The following is a 17,316-nucleotide window of genomic DNA, read 5'->3' as shown; positions in this document are numbered from 1 at the left end:
TGGAGAGCCGTCTCTCATTTCAGACTCTCTCCGGTCGAGTCTTCGTCAATACACCCTCGGTGAGTGCCATCTTCTCATTTTTTTATTTTTTTTATACGTTCTTGTTGTTGCTTATATCTTCATTTTACTTTGCGGCGGGGGTTGGGAGGTGGCGGAGTTATTTCAGGGATTAGATTCGAATTTCGATATCCCGAACCCAGGAGCTTTGCAGCAGGACCAGCCAGAGCTGAGTGACCCCACAATGTTAACAGCCATCTGCTAACGTTGAGCCTGTTTGATTAAAAGCATGGTGGTATGTATTACCTATGAGAGAGTGAAAGGCGGCGTGTGTATGGGTTGGGTTGTGCCCAGAGTCGACGACTGTGGTTGAGGTCGCCGGATGCAGCATCCCCGCCCCGATATTTCTGACTCTGAGGGCTGACTGTAGGTTAGCAAGGGTTGCAGGAGGTTGAACTGTATACTGGAGTGAAAGGTTCTTTTGAGGCGGGGTTCAATGTGGCTATGCTATTTGGGAAGAAACTTGTTCAAATGTTTTTACCCAATGGGAGGGTTATGATATTTGGGGTTAGTTCTGTTTTGTTTTGCAGCGGTGTAGTGGCTGCTGGGGTGGGTTAAGGGTTGGGGAGGGCTGTTGAGCGCATGCCCACTTCAACGTGGTGACATGGAACATGTGGGAACTCAATTCCTATGTCAAGAGATATAGAGTCCAGATGATCTCTGCCGGTAGGGAATACAGATCGCACTGCTGTTGGAGACTCATCAGATGGACAGTGAGGTTCAGAAGGAGCTGCGAAAATGGAGAGGGCAGTTGTTCCCACCAACTTATTCTAATTCTGCTCAGGGAGGGGTTTAAATTGGATCGCCCTTCATGTTCTTTTTAATGTTCGGAGTTTTAAAGCAGACATTGAGGGTAGATACCTGTTCTTACATGGCACTTTGGATGAGCGTGAGGCGTGCTTCTTGAACGTGCATGCACCCAATATGGATGATGGTGACTTATGTTGGGATCCACCGGTTATGGCCTGGGGACTTACATTTTGTAGTGAATGGGGACAGGGATCAACACCCCCCGAGATGAGGTATGAAGCCCAACATGGTGTCTGCTCTGTGGGGTGGGATAGAGCGCATAAGTTGTCTGGATGCTTTGTGCATTTTTCATCCGTAGCCCATGGAGTACACTTGCTAAGCCCTAAATCATGCCATATATAGCCACCTAGATAGTTTCTTGTTATCAGTGGATCTTGCTCCTAAGGTAGTTTATGTCGAGATACTGGGCAGATTTCTCTATGACTGCACTGTTGCTTTTGGGCTGGGGAGGGTGTGGGGACAGACACAAAGTGCCATTGTGGTGCTTGTCCCTCGATACTCTTGATGACAAACCGCTCCACTAGGAGCTTAGAGCAGTGATTAGTGGTTACTTTGAGACCAACTGGTCTACAACAGAACACAGGAGAGAGGAATGGGATGCCCGAAAGGCAGTGACTCGTGGGGAGTGCCTGTCTTTGTTGGTCACCTGCACCAGGCACTGGAAACATATCTAAATGATGAGGAGTGGCACTTGGCGGCACTCCAGCGAGACCCCTTCCTCAACCCACCCCCCACCCATATGCTGGAGGAGCGAAGGGACGCCCTGTTCCCAGCACAGAGATCAGTGGTGGAAACGTAGGATAGGTTTGACTGCCTGGTACGTTGTGATTACCATCAATTACTTCATAGGGAGGGAAACCAGGTTGGCACCTCTTGGCATGGTTGCATAAGAGAGAACATCTGCCCCAATAAACCTCTCTATAGCGGGCTCAAAGATGGGCTTAAATCTTCTGTGGGATCACCTTGCGGCTGTTTACAGTGAAGGGGCGGAATAGTTTGTTGATAGGGACTGCCAGCTTCTTCGATGGCCTTGCGCTTCGACGTCTCACTGCCCAGGTAGAGGTTCCGGAAGGAGAGCTCCTGGTGGATTAGTTGCAGGAAGCGATTTAGGATATGACTCGTTGCAGAGCGCCGGGCATGGACAGATTCCCAGTAGAGTACTATCAGGCATACTCTGCATTGCGTCTACTGGAAACACCTTGTGAGGCATGGAAAGCTACCACAGGCTATGCGAGAGGCCCAAATAACTATGCTCCCCAGGCCAGGTAAGATATTTACGATCCTGGATCATGCAGATCACTTTAGATGTTGGGGGTGGACACTAACTTAGGCCCTCTTGACTATGTTGCACAGTGTGATGTGTCTCTTAGTGCATGGGAACAATGTGACTTCATACCTGGTAGGGGGACCTACATGAATCTGAGGAGGGTGTAGCATGTGCTTCATTCCATAGCTGATGATGAACTGGAGGCGGCATTGGTGGCCTTGGATATCGAAAAGGCTTTTGATACCCTTAACTGGCAGTATCTTTCGGAGGTTCTCTGGAGGATAGGACTGGGCCAGGCCTTCTTGTCCTGGATTCAGCTCCTTTGCGCAGACCTGGTCGTCAAAGTGCTTTCAGGGTGGGTGGTGTCGGAAAGCATTCCTATAGGGAGGAGCACTAGCCAGGGTTGCCCCCTCTCACAGCTCCTTTGCGATGTGACCCATGCTGTTTCCCTTTATGAAGATCGTGCACTTATATATGGCATGCTCCCAGAGAGATCTGTTTGGGCACTACTGTGGATCATAACTGAATTCCGTAGTGTCTGGACTAAAGGTTAATAAACAAAAGACGGTACTATTCCCCTTGGTGTCTGGCGCGTGTGCCCCTGGCCGACCTCTCACTGGCTGATTTCGGGCTTCTCCCAAGGCTTGGACACTGAGCCCATCCTGGTGGAAGGTGAGATGGTGGTCATTTGAGATGTGTTTTAGAAGATTGATTGTTTCGCGAATGAGTTTGGATGCAGCGAGGGCCACAGGCTGGTGGTTAATGTGGTGGTTGGTGATCCCTCCACTCTCAGCCTTTAGCCCTCATCACCCTCCCTATCGCTTTACTGCTCATTTGCCCGGGTACCCCTACCACAATAGTTAGTGGAGATTGGGAGGGGGAGAACTCCTCTCATTGGAAGCTTGTTTCTGTATCTTCCCGCTGCTGTGTCTTGTTTTTCGTTGATGTACTGTTTGATTAAACTAATGTACTATGTTCCTTTCCTGGGCTTGGATATTACCCACACTTACTGCCATGAATCTGTATTGGAATTAAACACTTTTGCATGATACAAGATGCAAATGTATGTTTTTCTTGTGCCTTGTCTAGAGCACTGATCGTAATAAACGCATGTTAAACATTTTTGAAGGCATGAGTCTTTACTCTTTGAGAATCTCCTTCTATCAGAACTATATGACAGACATCTGACCTCTGGTCATTATAACAGTTTACTATGCAACTTAATAGCATAAGTTTGTATCTCCCAAATGGAAAATAACGTCCTTGTACATTCCCAGTAGATATTCAGAGAATTGAAGATTAAGAGATCTGTTATGATCTATCCTACTAGGTACACTTGCGTAACTCTTTCCTTAATAAATACTCTGTGGGTTTGTGCTTTTATTTTCCAGGTGTGCTGTACTGATGTTCCAGAGAGAATTTGCTCTGCGACTAGTTGCTAAACCCGGAGACAAACTATACTGCAGGTTGTCAATCAATACACAGCTATTAGCTCGTGTTGATCACCTAATGAAAGTGAGTGATAGGTTTTACAGACTTCAAACCAAAGGAATATTTTATTGTGAAAGCCTCTCTCAGATGACTAACACAGGTTTCTGTCAACCGCTCCATGCTACCCTCCTTAGTTTGGTTTATTAATTTGGTGTGAAAGGCTGTAGTCTATACTTTAACTACGGTTTAACTATTTTTGCAGGTTGGAAAAAACAATTTTAGGCCTCCTCCGAAAGTGGAATCCAGTGTTGTTAGGATAGAACCAAAAAATCCTCCACCTCCTATTAACTTCCAGGTGAGCGTATAGTATATTATGTTTATATATATAGTATAGTATGTTTTTCAGAAAGTGCTATTATTTGCATCAGAGCAGTGTTCCTATTATCATTAGTGACTTAATGTTAACAGCACTAGCAATACATTAACAAAATAGACATTTATGATGTTACGTGAAAGTTATGAAGAACACTGATTGCTTGCTTTGTAAATCTAAATAAATTACGATGTTAAAGAGAAATGAAAAGTACAGGTACATTTCTAGCATTTTGAAAAAATAAGACTGAGTGGACTAACTGCCTAACTCAACTCCTTAGTGTGGCTGTCAAAACAGGCGGCCATTCCAGATCGCTGGACACATAGGACATCCGTAGTAGCACATTAGCTGAGCATAGTTTGTTTAGGAGATAGTCTGAGTGGCATTACGAAAAGGCATACGTTGGCTGTGAAGCAATTTGTGATTGAGAAGAAGACCCCTGAATTTTATGCACTCATTGATGTTTGAAGACCTCCGGTGTTGAGGTAACATAATCATATCTAAAAGTGTGCTCAAAGCTGTAGCTGCATTGTTGTTAACCTACTAGGATCTGGTAGAAATCTGTTTTGTGGGCACGGATATTCTCTATTTGAATAGTCTAGACTGAACTGTACAATTGTTAAGACCACCTGCACTTAATGAAGGAAGACCGGAAGGAAGTGTTCTTTTTGGATATTTCAGATGATTGACTTAACTAGACTTGATATCTTATTGTTTGATTAAAAGGGCAGGGTGAAAAATTACCCCTGAGCTAGTGACATTTTTGAAGGCTCGGGGAAGAGACCAAAGGTCACTGGCCAAAGCAGATGGAGCTTGAAAAAAATTGTTTCCAGTGATCAAAACTTCAGTGTTTAAAGGGTTTGTTTTGAGAAAATGTGCATCCATCCAATGATGGATTGCTACAATACTCTGTAGTTCAGTTTAAAGTTCACCAGTGTGCCATTTATGTAGTTAGAAGAACAACATGCCAAATTGTGTAGTCAGATGGCGAAGATGGGCATTTAAAAATAGTGAAATATGGGCAAATCCTTGAGAAATCATACATTTTAACTTATCCGTGAGAAAATATGCATTCCAGCTCAGTGTTTAATGAATTCTTAGCTGGGCATGGCATTCTAACAGAATGTTGTGGTTGAAGTAATTACAAATCTTTGAGAAATCATAAATTTTAAGGTATCCTTGAGAAAAGATGCATTCCAGCTCAGGGTTTAATGAATTCTTAGCTGGGCAAGACATTCTAACAAATGTTGTGTTTGACGTTGTGGGAGGCAGCAGCAAGATCTAAAAGTACAAGTGTTGGGACACCTATTTTGAGTTTAATTTAAGGTCTTAGCAGCAGCAATCTAGATCCCTGATGACATTCTAGTAAGTTATTTGCCTCCATAACCTCTCGAATATGGGCCCTCTTCAACAGTTTAGCTAGGTAAGCAGTCTCATGATTATTCAATAGTTATACAGATCTTTATGGTCGGCAGTGGATTTCTCATAGATGGAACATCACAAGACCTATTTTAGCCAGAGTGAAATATTTGCACAGCTCAAGGGTCTAGTCCTAGATCAGTTACACAGTTAAGGTATTTAAGAAATAAACAATACCGTTGATAATACCTTTTTATAGTATTATAGCCACATATAGGAGATTTAAACATATAAGTTATTTAATAGATTGTTTAGCTTTGCATTGTTTCTTTTAGATGTTGGGATATGCAACTCTTTTCAAACTGGCTTTTGTGTGGAGACATGTTCATAATTTAATTTAGTGACAACTTAAAAGGGATCCTTTTTTTTCCTTGCCTGACCGACTTTACACCTTGATGCTAGGTTTGGAGGATTCTATACGTTCTTTACCTTTTTGTTTAATAACTCCGCCTGATTTTATTGAAAAGTTTTATGCATGCCTTTTCATTACCATTTGTTAATTTACAGATGCACACACACTCGTTTCTCTATATTGGTCATTCACTGAATCTTTAAAAAATGTTGCATTTTCTCAATTCTTTATTCATTGCTGTCATTATTACTTCGCTTCACAGTTTGTGAAGGGCTCCTCTCTCACGCGGCTAAGTTGTGCCCTATAGATCCACAAATAAAATAAACATAACCTAGTATTCTAGTAGACTTTATATTCATGTAGCAGTGGTTATTTATATCCCTTATTTAAGATTTTGCAGAAAGCATTTCATAGAAGATGCTTGTGTTTGAAATCTACTAGCTCTTTGTTGAAACCTTATCTGATTTACATCCAGCGTTGAGTAATCTTACTGTATTCAGTGTTCTCTTTATTCCTAAATGTAAATTGATCAGAAGAGTAGTATGTGGGGCAAATGGTTGACACAGGCTCTAGGTAAAGGGTCTGCAGACCACTTCTGCTGGTCTATTGTTTACGGATTTGTGCATCTGTGCCTTAAAAGTCCAGTTACTAAAATATTTTGCTTTGCCATTCATGTTTTTCAGGTAACCTGTCAGAAAGTGACAGTTGAATATTACCTCATCCTTGCATGTTTCATACCTATCCACCTCCCCCATAAACAATCATGCTTGTTGGGACATCTTCTCAGGCCATAAACCTGTTTCTCAAAGATCCTGCAGCTATCAAGACCGGCTCTCCATTTGGCAATTTCGGATGCCCCAACTCCCTCCAGGCCTGCACAATATCCCTATTAGCTATAATCAAGCCTATGCCCACAATCTTCTGATGGCTGTTCTCTCTAGCACAATATATACACTATGTAAGTGCTTAATAAATTGTGTTTTTTTGCATCGCACCGATATTGCTATCTCTCTGGGCTCCATCAGTGCTGCCTGCAACTCGGCATCATCCATCTGCCCCTCATAACACACTCTAAGCTGCAGAATTGTATCTGAGTTATGTATAACAGGTGTTTTGTATATTCTGGCTATCCTTTGATTGGGATGAAGTGTCACTGTGATACTTTACTCCATAGGATTACATTCTGGGATATCATCCCCATAGGCCAGGCATGGTAGCAAGGCATGCCTAGCTACAAATAGCAGAAGAATTGAGTCCTTAGGAATTAGAACTATAGAGGTGATACGCTTTTCATCATGTGTCAGTGGCAGTGTTCCCCAGCAACAAACTTCCAAAAGTGTCCGATGTAGAGACACCCTCCACGGCCGTCACCCCTGGTAGCAGTTTCCCAATCCACAGGGAGTTTGATGTTTGCGATTTACGTCCAGATTTGATTACTGTCTTATAAGCTGGAGCACGATGCTTGGCAGACAACCCCCGTATAAAAAGTCTAGGACGTCATCTTGATCCAAGGCAAATTATTTGCTATCGTAGGCCGGGTCCAACCTCGTTTCAAATATTCAGTCATTTGTTGCAACCAAATGAGAAGGTCTGTAGTATCCCTCAATCACAAAAGTACTTCATACTCCCTTATCATATTGCAGGGAATCCCACTAGATCAGATCCTACAGAAGGGAAAACTCAGAAGGGAGACCCCAAAAAAAGACAAAGGCTCTTTCTCACCATGGTGACATGCTTCATTATTAGACCCTCCCTTGGCATGGAAATGGTTGTGTTGTCCATGGTAGGCTCTCCCTGGAGCGCTTCAGTTGGGGGAGTAGATGCCTTTTAAAAAAAAAAAATGTTTTAATGCCAAGTATCTATCTCCAGGGACCTACAAATATGACTGGAAGAATAAAAATATGTAGATGAATGACGTGTAAAATATATTGCTCATTCCCTAATATTAAAAAACCTACCAAGGACCTTAGAAGGTTGTATAATGCCGTTCCATGCTATTGTGCCAGCATGTTTCTGCCCACATTAAGGCCCAAGAGGGCCCGTGGCATTCATCTAAACCTTATCTGTCGTGAATAGAGACCCATGTCTTTACATTTGTAGTGAAAGAGGATTACATCTGCTTGTTCTGTTGTTGCATGACCCTTTATGACTGAATTAGTAAGTGACATCTCAGCTAAGACATACCGTTCAATAGTATTTTTGTGAAACAAATATGGACACAATACATCAGAAACAAAGAACACATGCTCCACTGCATGCTTTCATGACTTCAATCAATCAAGCATTTGTATAGCGCACTACTCACCCGGAGGGTCTCAAGGCACTTGGGGAGGGGGGTCCGCTACTGCTCGAACAGCCAGGTCTTGAGCTGCTTCCTGAAGGCGAGGTGGTCTTGGGTCAGGCGGAGGTGAGTCGGGAGGGAGTTCCAGGTGTTGGCGGCCAGGTAGGAGAAGGACCTTCCTCCTGTGGTGGCTCTTCGGATGTGGGGGACGGCGGCGAGGGCGTGGTTGGTCGATCGAAGCTGGCGTGTGGGAGTGTAGAAGTTGAGGCGGCTGTTGAGTTATCTTGGGCCTTGGTTGTGGAGAGCTTTGTGTGCGTGGGTGAGGAGACGGAAGGTGATTCTTTTGTTGACCGGGAGCCAGTGCAGGTCTCAGGTGTCCGGAAATGTGGCTGTGTCGGGGGATGTCGAGGATGAGTCTTGCTGAGGCGTTCTGGATCCGCTGGAGTCTCCTCTGGAGTTTGGCGGTGGTTCCGGCGTAGAGGAAGTTGCCGTAGTCCAGTCGCTGGTGACGAGGGCCTGGGTGACCGTCTTCCTGGTCTCGGTGGGGATCCACCGGTAGATCTTACGTAGCATGCGCAGGATGTTGAAGCACGACGAGGAGACGGCGTTGACTTGTCTGGTCATGGAGAGGGAGGAGTCCAGGATTAAGCCCAGGTTGCGTGCGTGGTCTGTGGGTTTGGGTGCGCTGCCCAGGGCAGTGGGCCACCAAGAGTCGTCCCAGGCGGAGGGTGGCGAGCCTAGGATGAGGACTTCCGTCTTGTCTGAGTTCAGTTTCAGGCGGCTGTTCATCATCCACTCTGCTACATCTGTCATCCCTTCGTGTAGGTTGGCTCTGGCGGGGTCGTTGGTGAGGGAGAGGATTAGCTGGGTGTCGTCGGCTTAAGAGATGATGTTGAGGTTGTGTTGGCGTGCGATGGCCGCGAGGGGGCTCGTGTAGACGTTGAAGAGGGTGGGGCTGAGCGAGGAGCCTTGAGGAACGCCGCAGATGACTTCGGTGGCTTCTTATCTGAACGGGGGGAGGCGGACTCTCTGTGTCCTTCCGGCGAGGAAGGAGATGATCCACTCCAGAGCCTTCTCTCGGATTCCGACGTTGCTGAGGCGCTGCACTAGGGTGCGTGGCAGACAGTGTTGAATGCCGCGGAGAGGTCCAGGAGGATGAGGGCCGCAGTTTCTCCGTTGTCGAGCAGGGCTCGGATGTCATCGGTGGCTGCGATGAGGGCGGTCTCGGTGCTGTGGTTGGCCCGGAAGCCGTAATGCGAGAGGTCGAGGGATCCGTTCGTCTCGAGGAAGGCGGCAAGCTGCTTGTTGACAGTCTTCTCGATGACTTTGGCCGGAAACGGGAGGAGCGAGATGGGGCGGTAGTTTTAGAGTTCGGTGGGGTCCGCTGATGGTTTCTTCAGTAGAGCGCTGAGTTCGGCGTGCTTCCAGCTCTCTGGGAAGGTAGCGGTGGTGAAGGAGGTGTTGATGATGTCCCGCAGGTGGGGTGCGATGACAGCGTCGGCCTTGTTGAAGACTTGGTGAGGGCAGTGGTCGGTTGGGGATCCGGAGTGGATGGAGTTCATCGTGTGGTTGGTGTCTTCGGTGGTGATCGGGGTCCAGGCGTGGAGGGTGGTGGTGGGGGTCGTTGGTGCGGTCATAGGGTGCGTCGGTTGTGTGCTGAAGCTGTTGTGTATGTCTGCGATCTTGTTGTGGAAGTAGGATGCGAGGGAGTTGCAGAGGTCTTGCGATGGGGTGATGTCGTTGTTTCCTGCGTTGGGATTGGAGAGCTCTTTGACGATGTTGAAGAGTTCCTTGCTTCAAATTAATTGTGCATTTCTCACTCAGTCCAGTACTGTTTTATTATCTGCATTCTGGTTATTCTCACTGGGGTTGGGGGACTAATTCATATGCCACCATTCTGTGACCTGTGTAGTTGTCCTAGTAATAATGGTTTAGACAAAGCTTTTAGTAACGTCTCCCTTAATATAATGAATCAATATTGCCACCATGCCGTGTTTAGTAGAAGAGCCCTGGGCAATCTCTCAGTCCATATTCCATTGTTTATCACTCATCACCATGCCACTCTAAATAAAGGCCCTCCTAATTCAGATCCTGCTCCTCCTCAGATGGTATTTCTCGAGCTGGCAATCTGATAGAGACTTCTAGATACCTTACCTTTTGAATTTCCTGCATGCGTCAGTCTAGATCTGGAGATTTTTCATCAGCAGTACCGCTGCGTTTTGGTAGGTGGCGTTGGTCAACTCCCCGTCCGTCGTATGCATCGTGGGACCAATATAGATGCCGCCTGGGCGACTGACTTCAGTTCTTTCTATTTCTCCGCCAGCCTACGCGCAGATCTGGAGAGAGCTACACCTTTTTTGGCTAACCTTCTTTTCAACTCTTGAACTCCTGGTGCATCGAGGAAGTCCCAACGAAGGACTGTATTCAAGCCCTGCAGATCCTGTCTCCAGATGATGTCGGTGACTGATCCGCAGTTCATGTGCCTTTGGTGCTTGGAGTGCAATCACGACTCCAAGTCGTGATTCGAGTGCCAGGCCATGAATCCAAAGGCTTTGCGGGAGTGGTCCCGAAAGCTGTTGGAGGTCCGGCGCTCAGCTCCGCGTCGCTCCTGTTCTCGATCGAGAGGAAGGTACAGAGAACGGTTGCAGAGCCCGCATTCCTCGTCCCATTCAAAATCTTTGGGGCAATCCGGTAAGCGCAAGAACAAGTCTAAGAAGCATAAATATTATTTGACTTCACCCCGTCCGTCGGCTGACACGATGCAGGACATGGAGCATCGTTGCTCTAGGCCTCTATCCTCTGCGCCTTTTTCCCCAGACAACTCCCCTCCTCCCCACTTTTTCGGGAGCCGGAGAGTCTCCTGCCCAGTTGAGAATGTTTGATAAGGCCCTGCACCTCATCTTTGGGCAGCTCGGCTCTGCTGGTGCGCCTTCGGGCCCGCAGAGTCGGTTGAGGGCCCCAGGCATTCGACACCGGCGGCTTCAGCCCCGGATCAAGAGTGGCCACGTGGATCCATTAGCTGATCCGGACTGACCGGACAAACTCCTGACAGAGGTGCTTCAGCCTGTGGCTTCTCTCTCTAAACCTCTTTTGCCCTTTAATGAAGCCCTCACTGATGTCCTTATGGGCCCTTGGTCCAACCCCAGCACAGGTACTTCTGTGGACAGGACAATCGCCCGCCGACATCGCCCCACTCTAGGCGACCTAGTATTCCTTATGCAATATCCTTCCCCTGAGAGCCTGGTTGTCCGAGCCTCATCTTCCAAAGGCGCATTCCCTTCTGCACCCCCGATAGTCAATCGAAGAAGCTGGACCATCTTGGGAAGAGGATGTTTTCTTCCTCCAGCTTTGCATTGCAGTCGGTGAATACCACTTGCCTCTTGGGCTGATTATCCCACACCATCTGGGATTCGGTTTCTCAGGTGCTGCCTAAGTGCCCGGAGGAGGCCTGAGCTGATCTCTCCCAGGCAGTTGCGGGCGGGAGAGACGCAGCGAAATTCACCATTCGTTGTGGACTGGACGACACCGACTCAATGGGCAGAACAGGTTCGAGGCATGTGGGCTGCTGAATTCATATCTGTGCATAGTCCGCCACCTAGTGTTGGGTCCGGATGATTGCACATTGTTGTCCTGGAAGAGTCTTCGAAGTATCACGAGATAGGTGGCTCCTCCCCTGGACTACAGTGCGCATGGGCATCGCCTCCATCCCCAGATTGTTTTTTTCCGCCATAGGGTTCGGATGTGTTTTCGGTTCCCTCCTTCGGAACCGATAGTTGTTCGATTTCACTTGAGACCAAAAGGTCTTTAGGCTGGGCGTCGGTATAGTTGCGTTCGGGTTCTCTTACTGACTCTCAGCTCCTATCTCCTACTGCCCTTCCACGTGCTTCGACGTGGACGGGCCTACACTACCGCATTTGCGATGGAGCGGACTCCATTCAAGAAGTGTCCGCTATGTCACTCGAAATATTCGCACCTCGACGTGCACCCTGTGTGCAACACATGCTTGTCGCCGGATCACCGTGAGGACACCTGCATGGCGTGTTCAAAGTTTAGGAGTAAGAAAACTTTGAGGATTCGCCGGGCTAATCGACTCCAGGCACAGTTGTCGGCTTCGGCACCCCCACCTGATGACATCTTTCAGGAATCGATCGAGGAGGAGGCCGACGTGCAAGAGTCGGACTCTGGCCCCGCGTCCGAGGAAGAGGCCTACGACGCGGACGAGGAGGCCTGCGACGAAGTCTCCGGTGAGGTAGGGGACGACGAACTGATTTGTGCCGCGATGGGAGATAGCTCAGAGGAAGAGCATCCCCAAACGGACTCCGGGGTTTCCCCCCGTTATACGGCCCAGGTCGTGGGATCGCCTTCGGGCCTTACCCGAGATCTTACTATAAGTCCTACGTCCCCGCCTCCGGGCCCGGTCACGGACATTTCTGGCAAGAAAACGAAAGTGAAGGCAACCGGTTCCGCACCCTCAGATGCGAAAACGAAACCGAAACTGGCGTTGGTGAAGAAGGTTCTGGAGGCGTCAACTTCCACGAAACCCAAAATGGCCGACTCGAAGAGCCACGCCAAGATGGCCGACCACAAGAGCCGCGCCAAAATGGCCGACCCGAAGTCTTCTGGGTCGGCACCGAAGGTGAAGACTTCCGACGCGGCTGCGTCGGCGCCGAGAGGGGTTGCGGACCCGAAGACGTCTTCGAAGAAGCGTCACGCTGACGGTGCGACAGGCCAGGGGGCGTCGGCACCGAAGAAGAGGCCTGACGACGACCGGGCTCTCGGAGGCGAAGAGTCGCTCGAGACGGTTCAGCCCTCGGCATCCCTTACTAAGAAGGTGGGAGAGTCCTTGAAGCGGATCCGACAGTCCACTGTGGTTCCCAGCCAGGACACTGTCGTGCCTAGGCCCACGCCGAAGCCTGCTAAGGAACAAACGCCCATCCGTTTTACCCTTCCTCCCAAGTCGGCGCCGAAGGCCTTCGCGCCTAAGCAGAGCGGACATTCTCAGGATGTATTGACGCCGAAGGCTGCCTTGGTGGTATCGAAGCTTCGGCTCCAACCCCTCGCGGTGGAGGAACGTCGAGAGGTGACGATCGACGCCAACACCGGAAAATTGTCGCTCCTCAAACGGAAGATTACGTCGGAGCCGCCATTGGAACCTTTTAGGATTCCACTTAAGAGCAAAAAGTACTCTGCGGACTCTTCGGCTCTGATGGAACCTCTGTCTCCACAAGCCATGGAACGCTCGCCGGCCCATTCCCCAGTGCCTGATGTGGACGAGGAGAATGACGAGTACAACTATCCTGCGTACTCGGATCCGGACGAGGTGCAGGTGCCCTGGACGGCAGGAGGCGACACCGACGACCTGCAGTCAGGTCAGGACACTCATCTTTTCGCCACGAAGACGTCCCCGACGGAGGACTCGGCGGCGTTTAATGCATTAATAGAGAGAGCTGCAGCGAACCATGACGTCGAACTGCACTCAGACCCTGTGGATGCGGACTTCTTGGTCGACACCTTCTCGGGAGCCGAAAAGCAGGTCAAGACGCTACCTATGCTCAATGGGGTGCTGAAGCATGCACAGGAGGTATTCAAGGAGCCCACCCGGGCGCGGGTGGTCAATCCTCGCATCGACAGGAAGTATAAGGCGGCGCCCACGGATCCCACGTATATTAAGGGACATTTGCCATTGGACTCCCTGGTGGTGTCCAACGCTCGGAAGAGGGCGAATTCGCAGTCTACTGGTGATGCTCCTCCCCCAGACAAAGAGTCGAAGATCTTTGAGGCATCAGGCAAACGCATTGCTGCACAGGCAGCAAACATCTGGAGGATCTCTAACACTCAAGCCCTGCTTGCCCGTTATGATAGGGCCCATTATGACACGTTAGAGGCCATCCTACAACATTTGCCTGACCAATACAAGGAGGCGGGGGAGATGCTCATTCAGGAGGGTAAACTCATTACTAATGCATCCATTAAATGTGCCCTAGATGTAGCAGACACTGCCTCCAGGGCTATCAATACAAGCGTATTACTCAGACGCCATGCCTGGCTTCGAATTTCTGGGTTCAAGCCCGACATACAAACCACATTACTGGGTCAGGCGGTGAATCCGGACCATCTGTTCGGCCCTGAGGTGGATGCCTCACTAGAAAAAATGAAGAAAGATACCGAAACTGCCAAGTCTATGGGGGCTTTACAAAGTCAGCAGTTTCGGGGTGGTTCTTTTCGCCGCTCCAATTCAAGAGGCACCTCAAGAGGCCAGGCACCCCAGACCACGCAGTACTACAAGGGTAACACCCAGTCCTCGTATAACAACAACAAGGGCAGGGGTGGCTACAGAGGCAATAACATCAAGGGCAGAGGACGTGGAAACAACGCCTCCAGGTCCACCGCCTCCAACAAGCAGTGACGTCTTGTCACTTCCCCCCGATCACACAACACCTGTCGGGGGGAGACTACAGCAGTTCCTGCCAGCGTGGAGGTCCATCACCACGGACAGGTGGGTGAGGTCTCTTATCCAGTACGGGTACTGTCTAGAACTTACGTCCAATCCACCGGACATACCACCAAGAGGCCGTGCTATGTCCGACGAGCACTTGACCTTGTTGCAGCAAGAAGTACTAATCATGCTGCAAAAAGGGGCGATAGAGCTCGTTCCATTGCAAGAACGGGGAACAGGGGTTTACTCCCTGTATTTTCTAATCCCCAAAAAGGACGGATCACTCAGGCCGATCCTGGACCTCAGGCCCCTGAACTGGTACATCAACTCAGAGCACTTCCATATGCTCACATTGCAGCAGGTGCTTCCCCTGCTTCAACAGGGGGACTTCCTAGCAACGCTGGATCTGAAGGATGCATATTTCCATATTCCCCTGCATCCTTCCCACAGGAAGTATCTCAGATTCAAGATCTTAGACCAGCATTACCAGTTCAGAGTCCTGCCGTTCGGGGTCACCACGGCACCGAGAGTTTTCACCAAATGCCTAGCGACTGTAGCAGCGCATCTCCGTCGCCAGCACGTCCATGTCTTCCCATATCTAGACGACTGGCTTATTCAGGCAAAGACGGAACAACAGTGCGTAGACCACGTGTCACGCACCATTCACCTCCTGCACGATCTGGGATTCTCTCTGAACTACCCAAAGTCCCATCTCCAGCCCGCCCACGTGCGACAGTATCTGGGCGCGACGATCGATACTCTGGCGGCCACTGCGCAGCCGAGTTCAGTGAGAATCGCCGGTATCCAGGCGCTGATCCAACGATTCAGACCCCAGACCTCGCTTCCAGCGAGGGTGTTCATGCAGTTGATAGGCATGATGGCCTCCTGCATCTCCATTGTCCCGCACGCGAGACTACATATGCGTCCGCTTCAGGAGTGCCTGGCACGTCAGTGGACTCAGGCTCATGGGCAACTGACAGACCTAGTGTTGGTGAGCGGTCGGGCGTACAACTCTCTGCATTGGTGGAACCCACAAAACCTTTGCAAGGGCCGACCATTCCAAGAGCCTGTCCCACAGATCATCCTGACAACGGACGCCTCTCTCCAGGGATGGGGAGCGCATGTACTCCATTACACGGTGCAGGGACTATGGACACTTCAGCAGAGGAAGATGCACATCAATGTGTTAGAACTGATGGCAATCTTCATGGCCTTAAAGGCGTTCAAAGTACATCTGTGCAACAAGGTCGTGTTGATCCGGACGGACAACATGACGGCCATGTACTACATCCAGAAGCAAGGGGGGACACACTCTCCACAGCTGTCTCATCTGGCTCAGAGCATGTGGAAGTGGGCCATTCAGAGGAACATCTTCCTCATGGCAGAACATCTCCCAGGCAAGGACAACCAGATGGCGGATCTGCTCAGCAGGCACAGCCATCAGATGCACGAGTGGGAGTTACATCCATCAGTACTCCAACCGTACTTCCAAAGGTGGGGTCATCCAGAGATAGACCTGTTCGCCACAAAGGAGAACGCAAAATGCCAAAGCTTCGCCGCCAGGTTCCCACACCCCCAATCACAGGGCAATGCGATGTGGATGAACTGGTCAGGCAGATTTGCGTACGCTTTTCCCCCAGCGCCTCTGATACCGCTGGTAGCACGCAAGCTCAGGCAACACTCGATGACGCTCATCCTGGTTGCTCCAACGTGGGCTCGCCAACCATGGTACACCACGTTTCTGGAACTCTCCGTGGTACCGCATCAACGGCTTCATCTCACTCCCAGCCTTTTGACGCAGAGCCATGGCGACATTCAGCACCCAGATCCGCAACAGCTCAACCTGGCGATCTGGCTCCTGAGGTCCTAGAGTTCGGCTATCTCAATCTTCCTCCCGACTGCATGGACATCATTCGGGAGGCGAGAAAGCCCACTACTAGAGCTTGCTATGCGGCTAAATGGAAGAGGTTTGTCGTCTACTGCGTGGAGCACAGCATTGACCCGCTAGACGCTTCCATTCACAACATCATATGCTACCTCTTTCACCTGTATCGGTGTAATCTAGCGTACTCTTCCATCCGCATTCACCTGTCGGCTATGGCAGCATACCTCCAAAATAGACAGCACCTGTCACTCTTTAAGGTCCCTGCTATCAAGGCTTTTCTGGAAGGGCTCAAAAGAGTCATTCCACCAAGGACTCCACCAGCTCCAGAATGGAACCTCAATGTGGTTCTTACAAGGCTGATGGGTCCTCCTTTTGAGCCACTACACTCTTGCGAGCTGCAGTTTTTGACCTGGAAGGTGGCGTTCTTGGTAGCAATCACATCGCTACGGAGGGTGAGCGAGCTGCAGGCGCTCACCATCCAAGAACCTTTCTTCCAGGTACATGCCAACAGGGTGGTGCTCCGCACTAACCCTAAGTTCTTACCCAAAGTGGTCTCGCAGTTTCACATAAACCAAACAATTGAATTGCCGGTGTTCTTCCAAAACCCAGAGACGCTGGCGGAGCGGATGCTCCACACACTTGATGTAAAAAGAGCCTTGATGTATTATGTGGACAGGACAAAAGATTTCCGCAAAACCAAACAACTCTTTGTTGCTTTTGCCACACAACACAAGGGAAATGCAATCTCCAAAGCAGGAATAGCTAGATGGATAGTAAAGTGCATTCAGATATGCTACGCTAAAGCTAAGCGCACTCTCACTATCCCACCGAGGGCCCACTCCACTAGGAAGCTGGGGGCCTCTATGGCGTTCTTAGGTAACATTCCCTTAGAAGACATCTGTAGAGCAGCCACATGGTCTACCACTCATACTTTCACCAAGCACTACTGCGTAGACGTGCATTCAAAACAACAGGCAGCTGTTGGTCAGGCTGTTCTAAAAACTC

The 17,316-nt window shown here is 49.3% G+C and overlaps 1 protein-coding gene across 1 annotated transcript in view; it reads left to right on the top strand.

Annotated features, from left to right (window-relative positions):
• Window positions 1–17,316, top strand: part of DIMT1 (DIM1 rRNA methyltransferase and ribosome maturation factor) — a 177,820-nt gene that overhangs the window by 103,453 nt on the left and 57,051 nt on the right. The window contains exons 7-8 of the mRNA XM_086960681.1: window positions 3,526–3,649; window positions 3,828–3,920. Coding sequence (XP_086816807.1) covers window positions 3,526–3,649; window positions 3,828–3,920 — 217 coding nt within the window. The remainder of the gene's footprint in view (window positions 1–3,525; window positions 3,650–3,827; window positions 3,921–17,316) is intronic.

This window comes from Lissotriton vulgaris, chromosome 3_1, assembly GCF_964263255.1.
Source record: "Lissotriton vulgaris chromosome 3_1, aLisVul1.2, whole genome shotgun sequence".
NCBI lineage: Eukaryota > Metazoa > Chordata > Amphibia > Caudata > Salamandridae > Lissotriton > Lissotriton vulgaris.
Note: the sequence above shows the minus strand (reverse complement) of the source record. Positions and strands in the feature narration are given on the sequence as shown.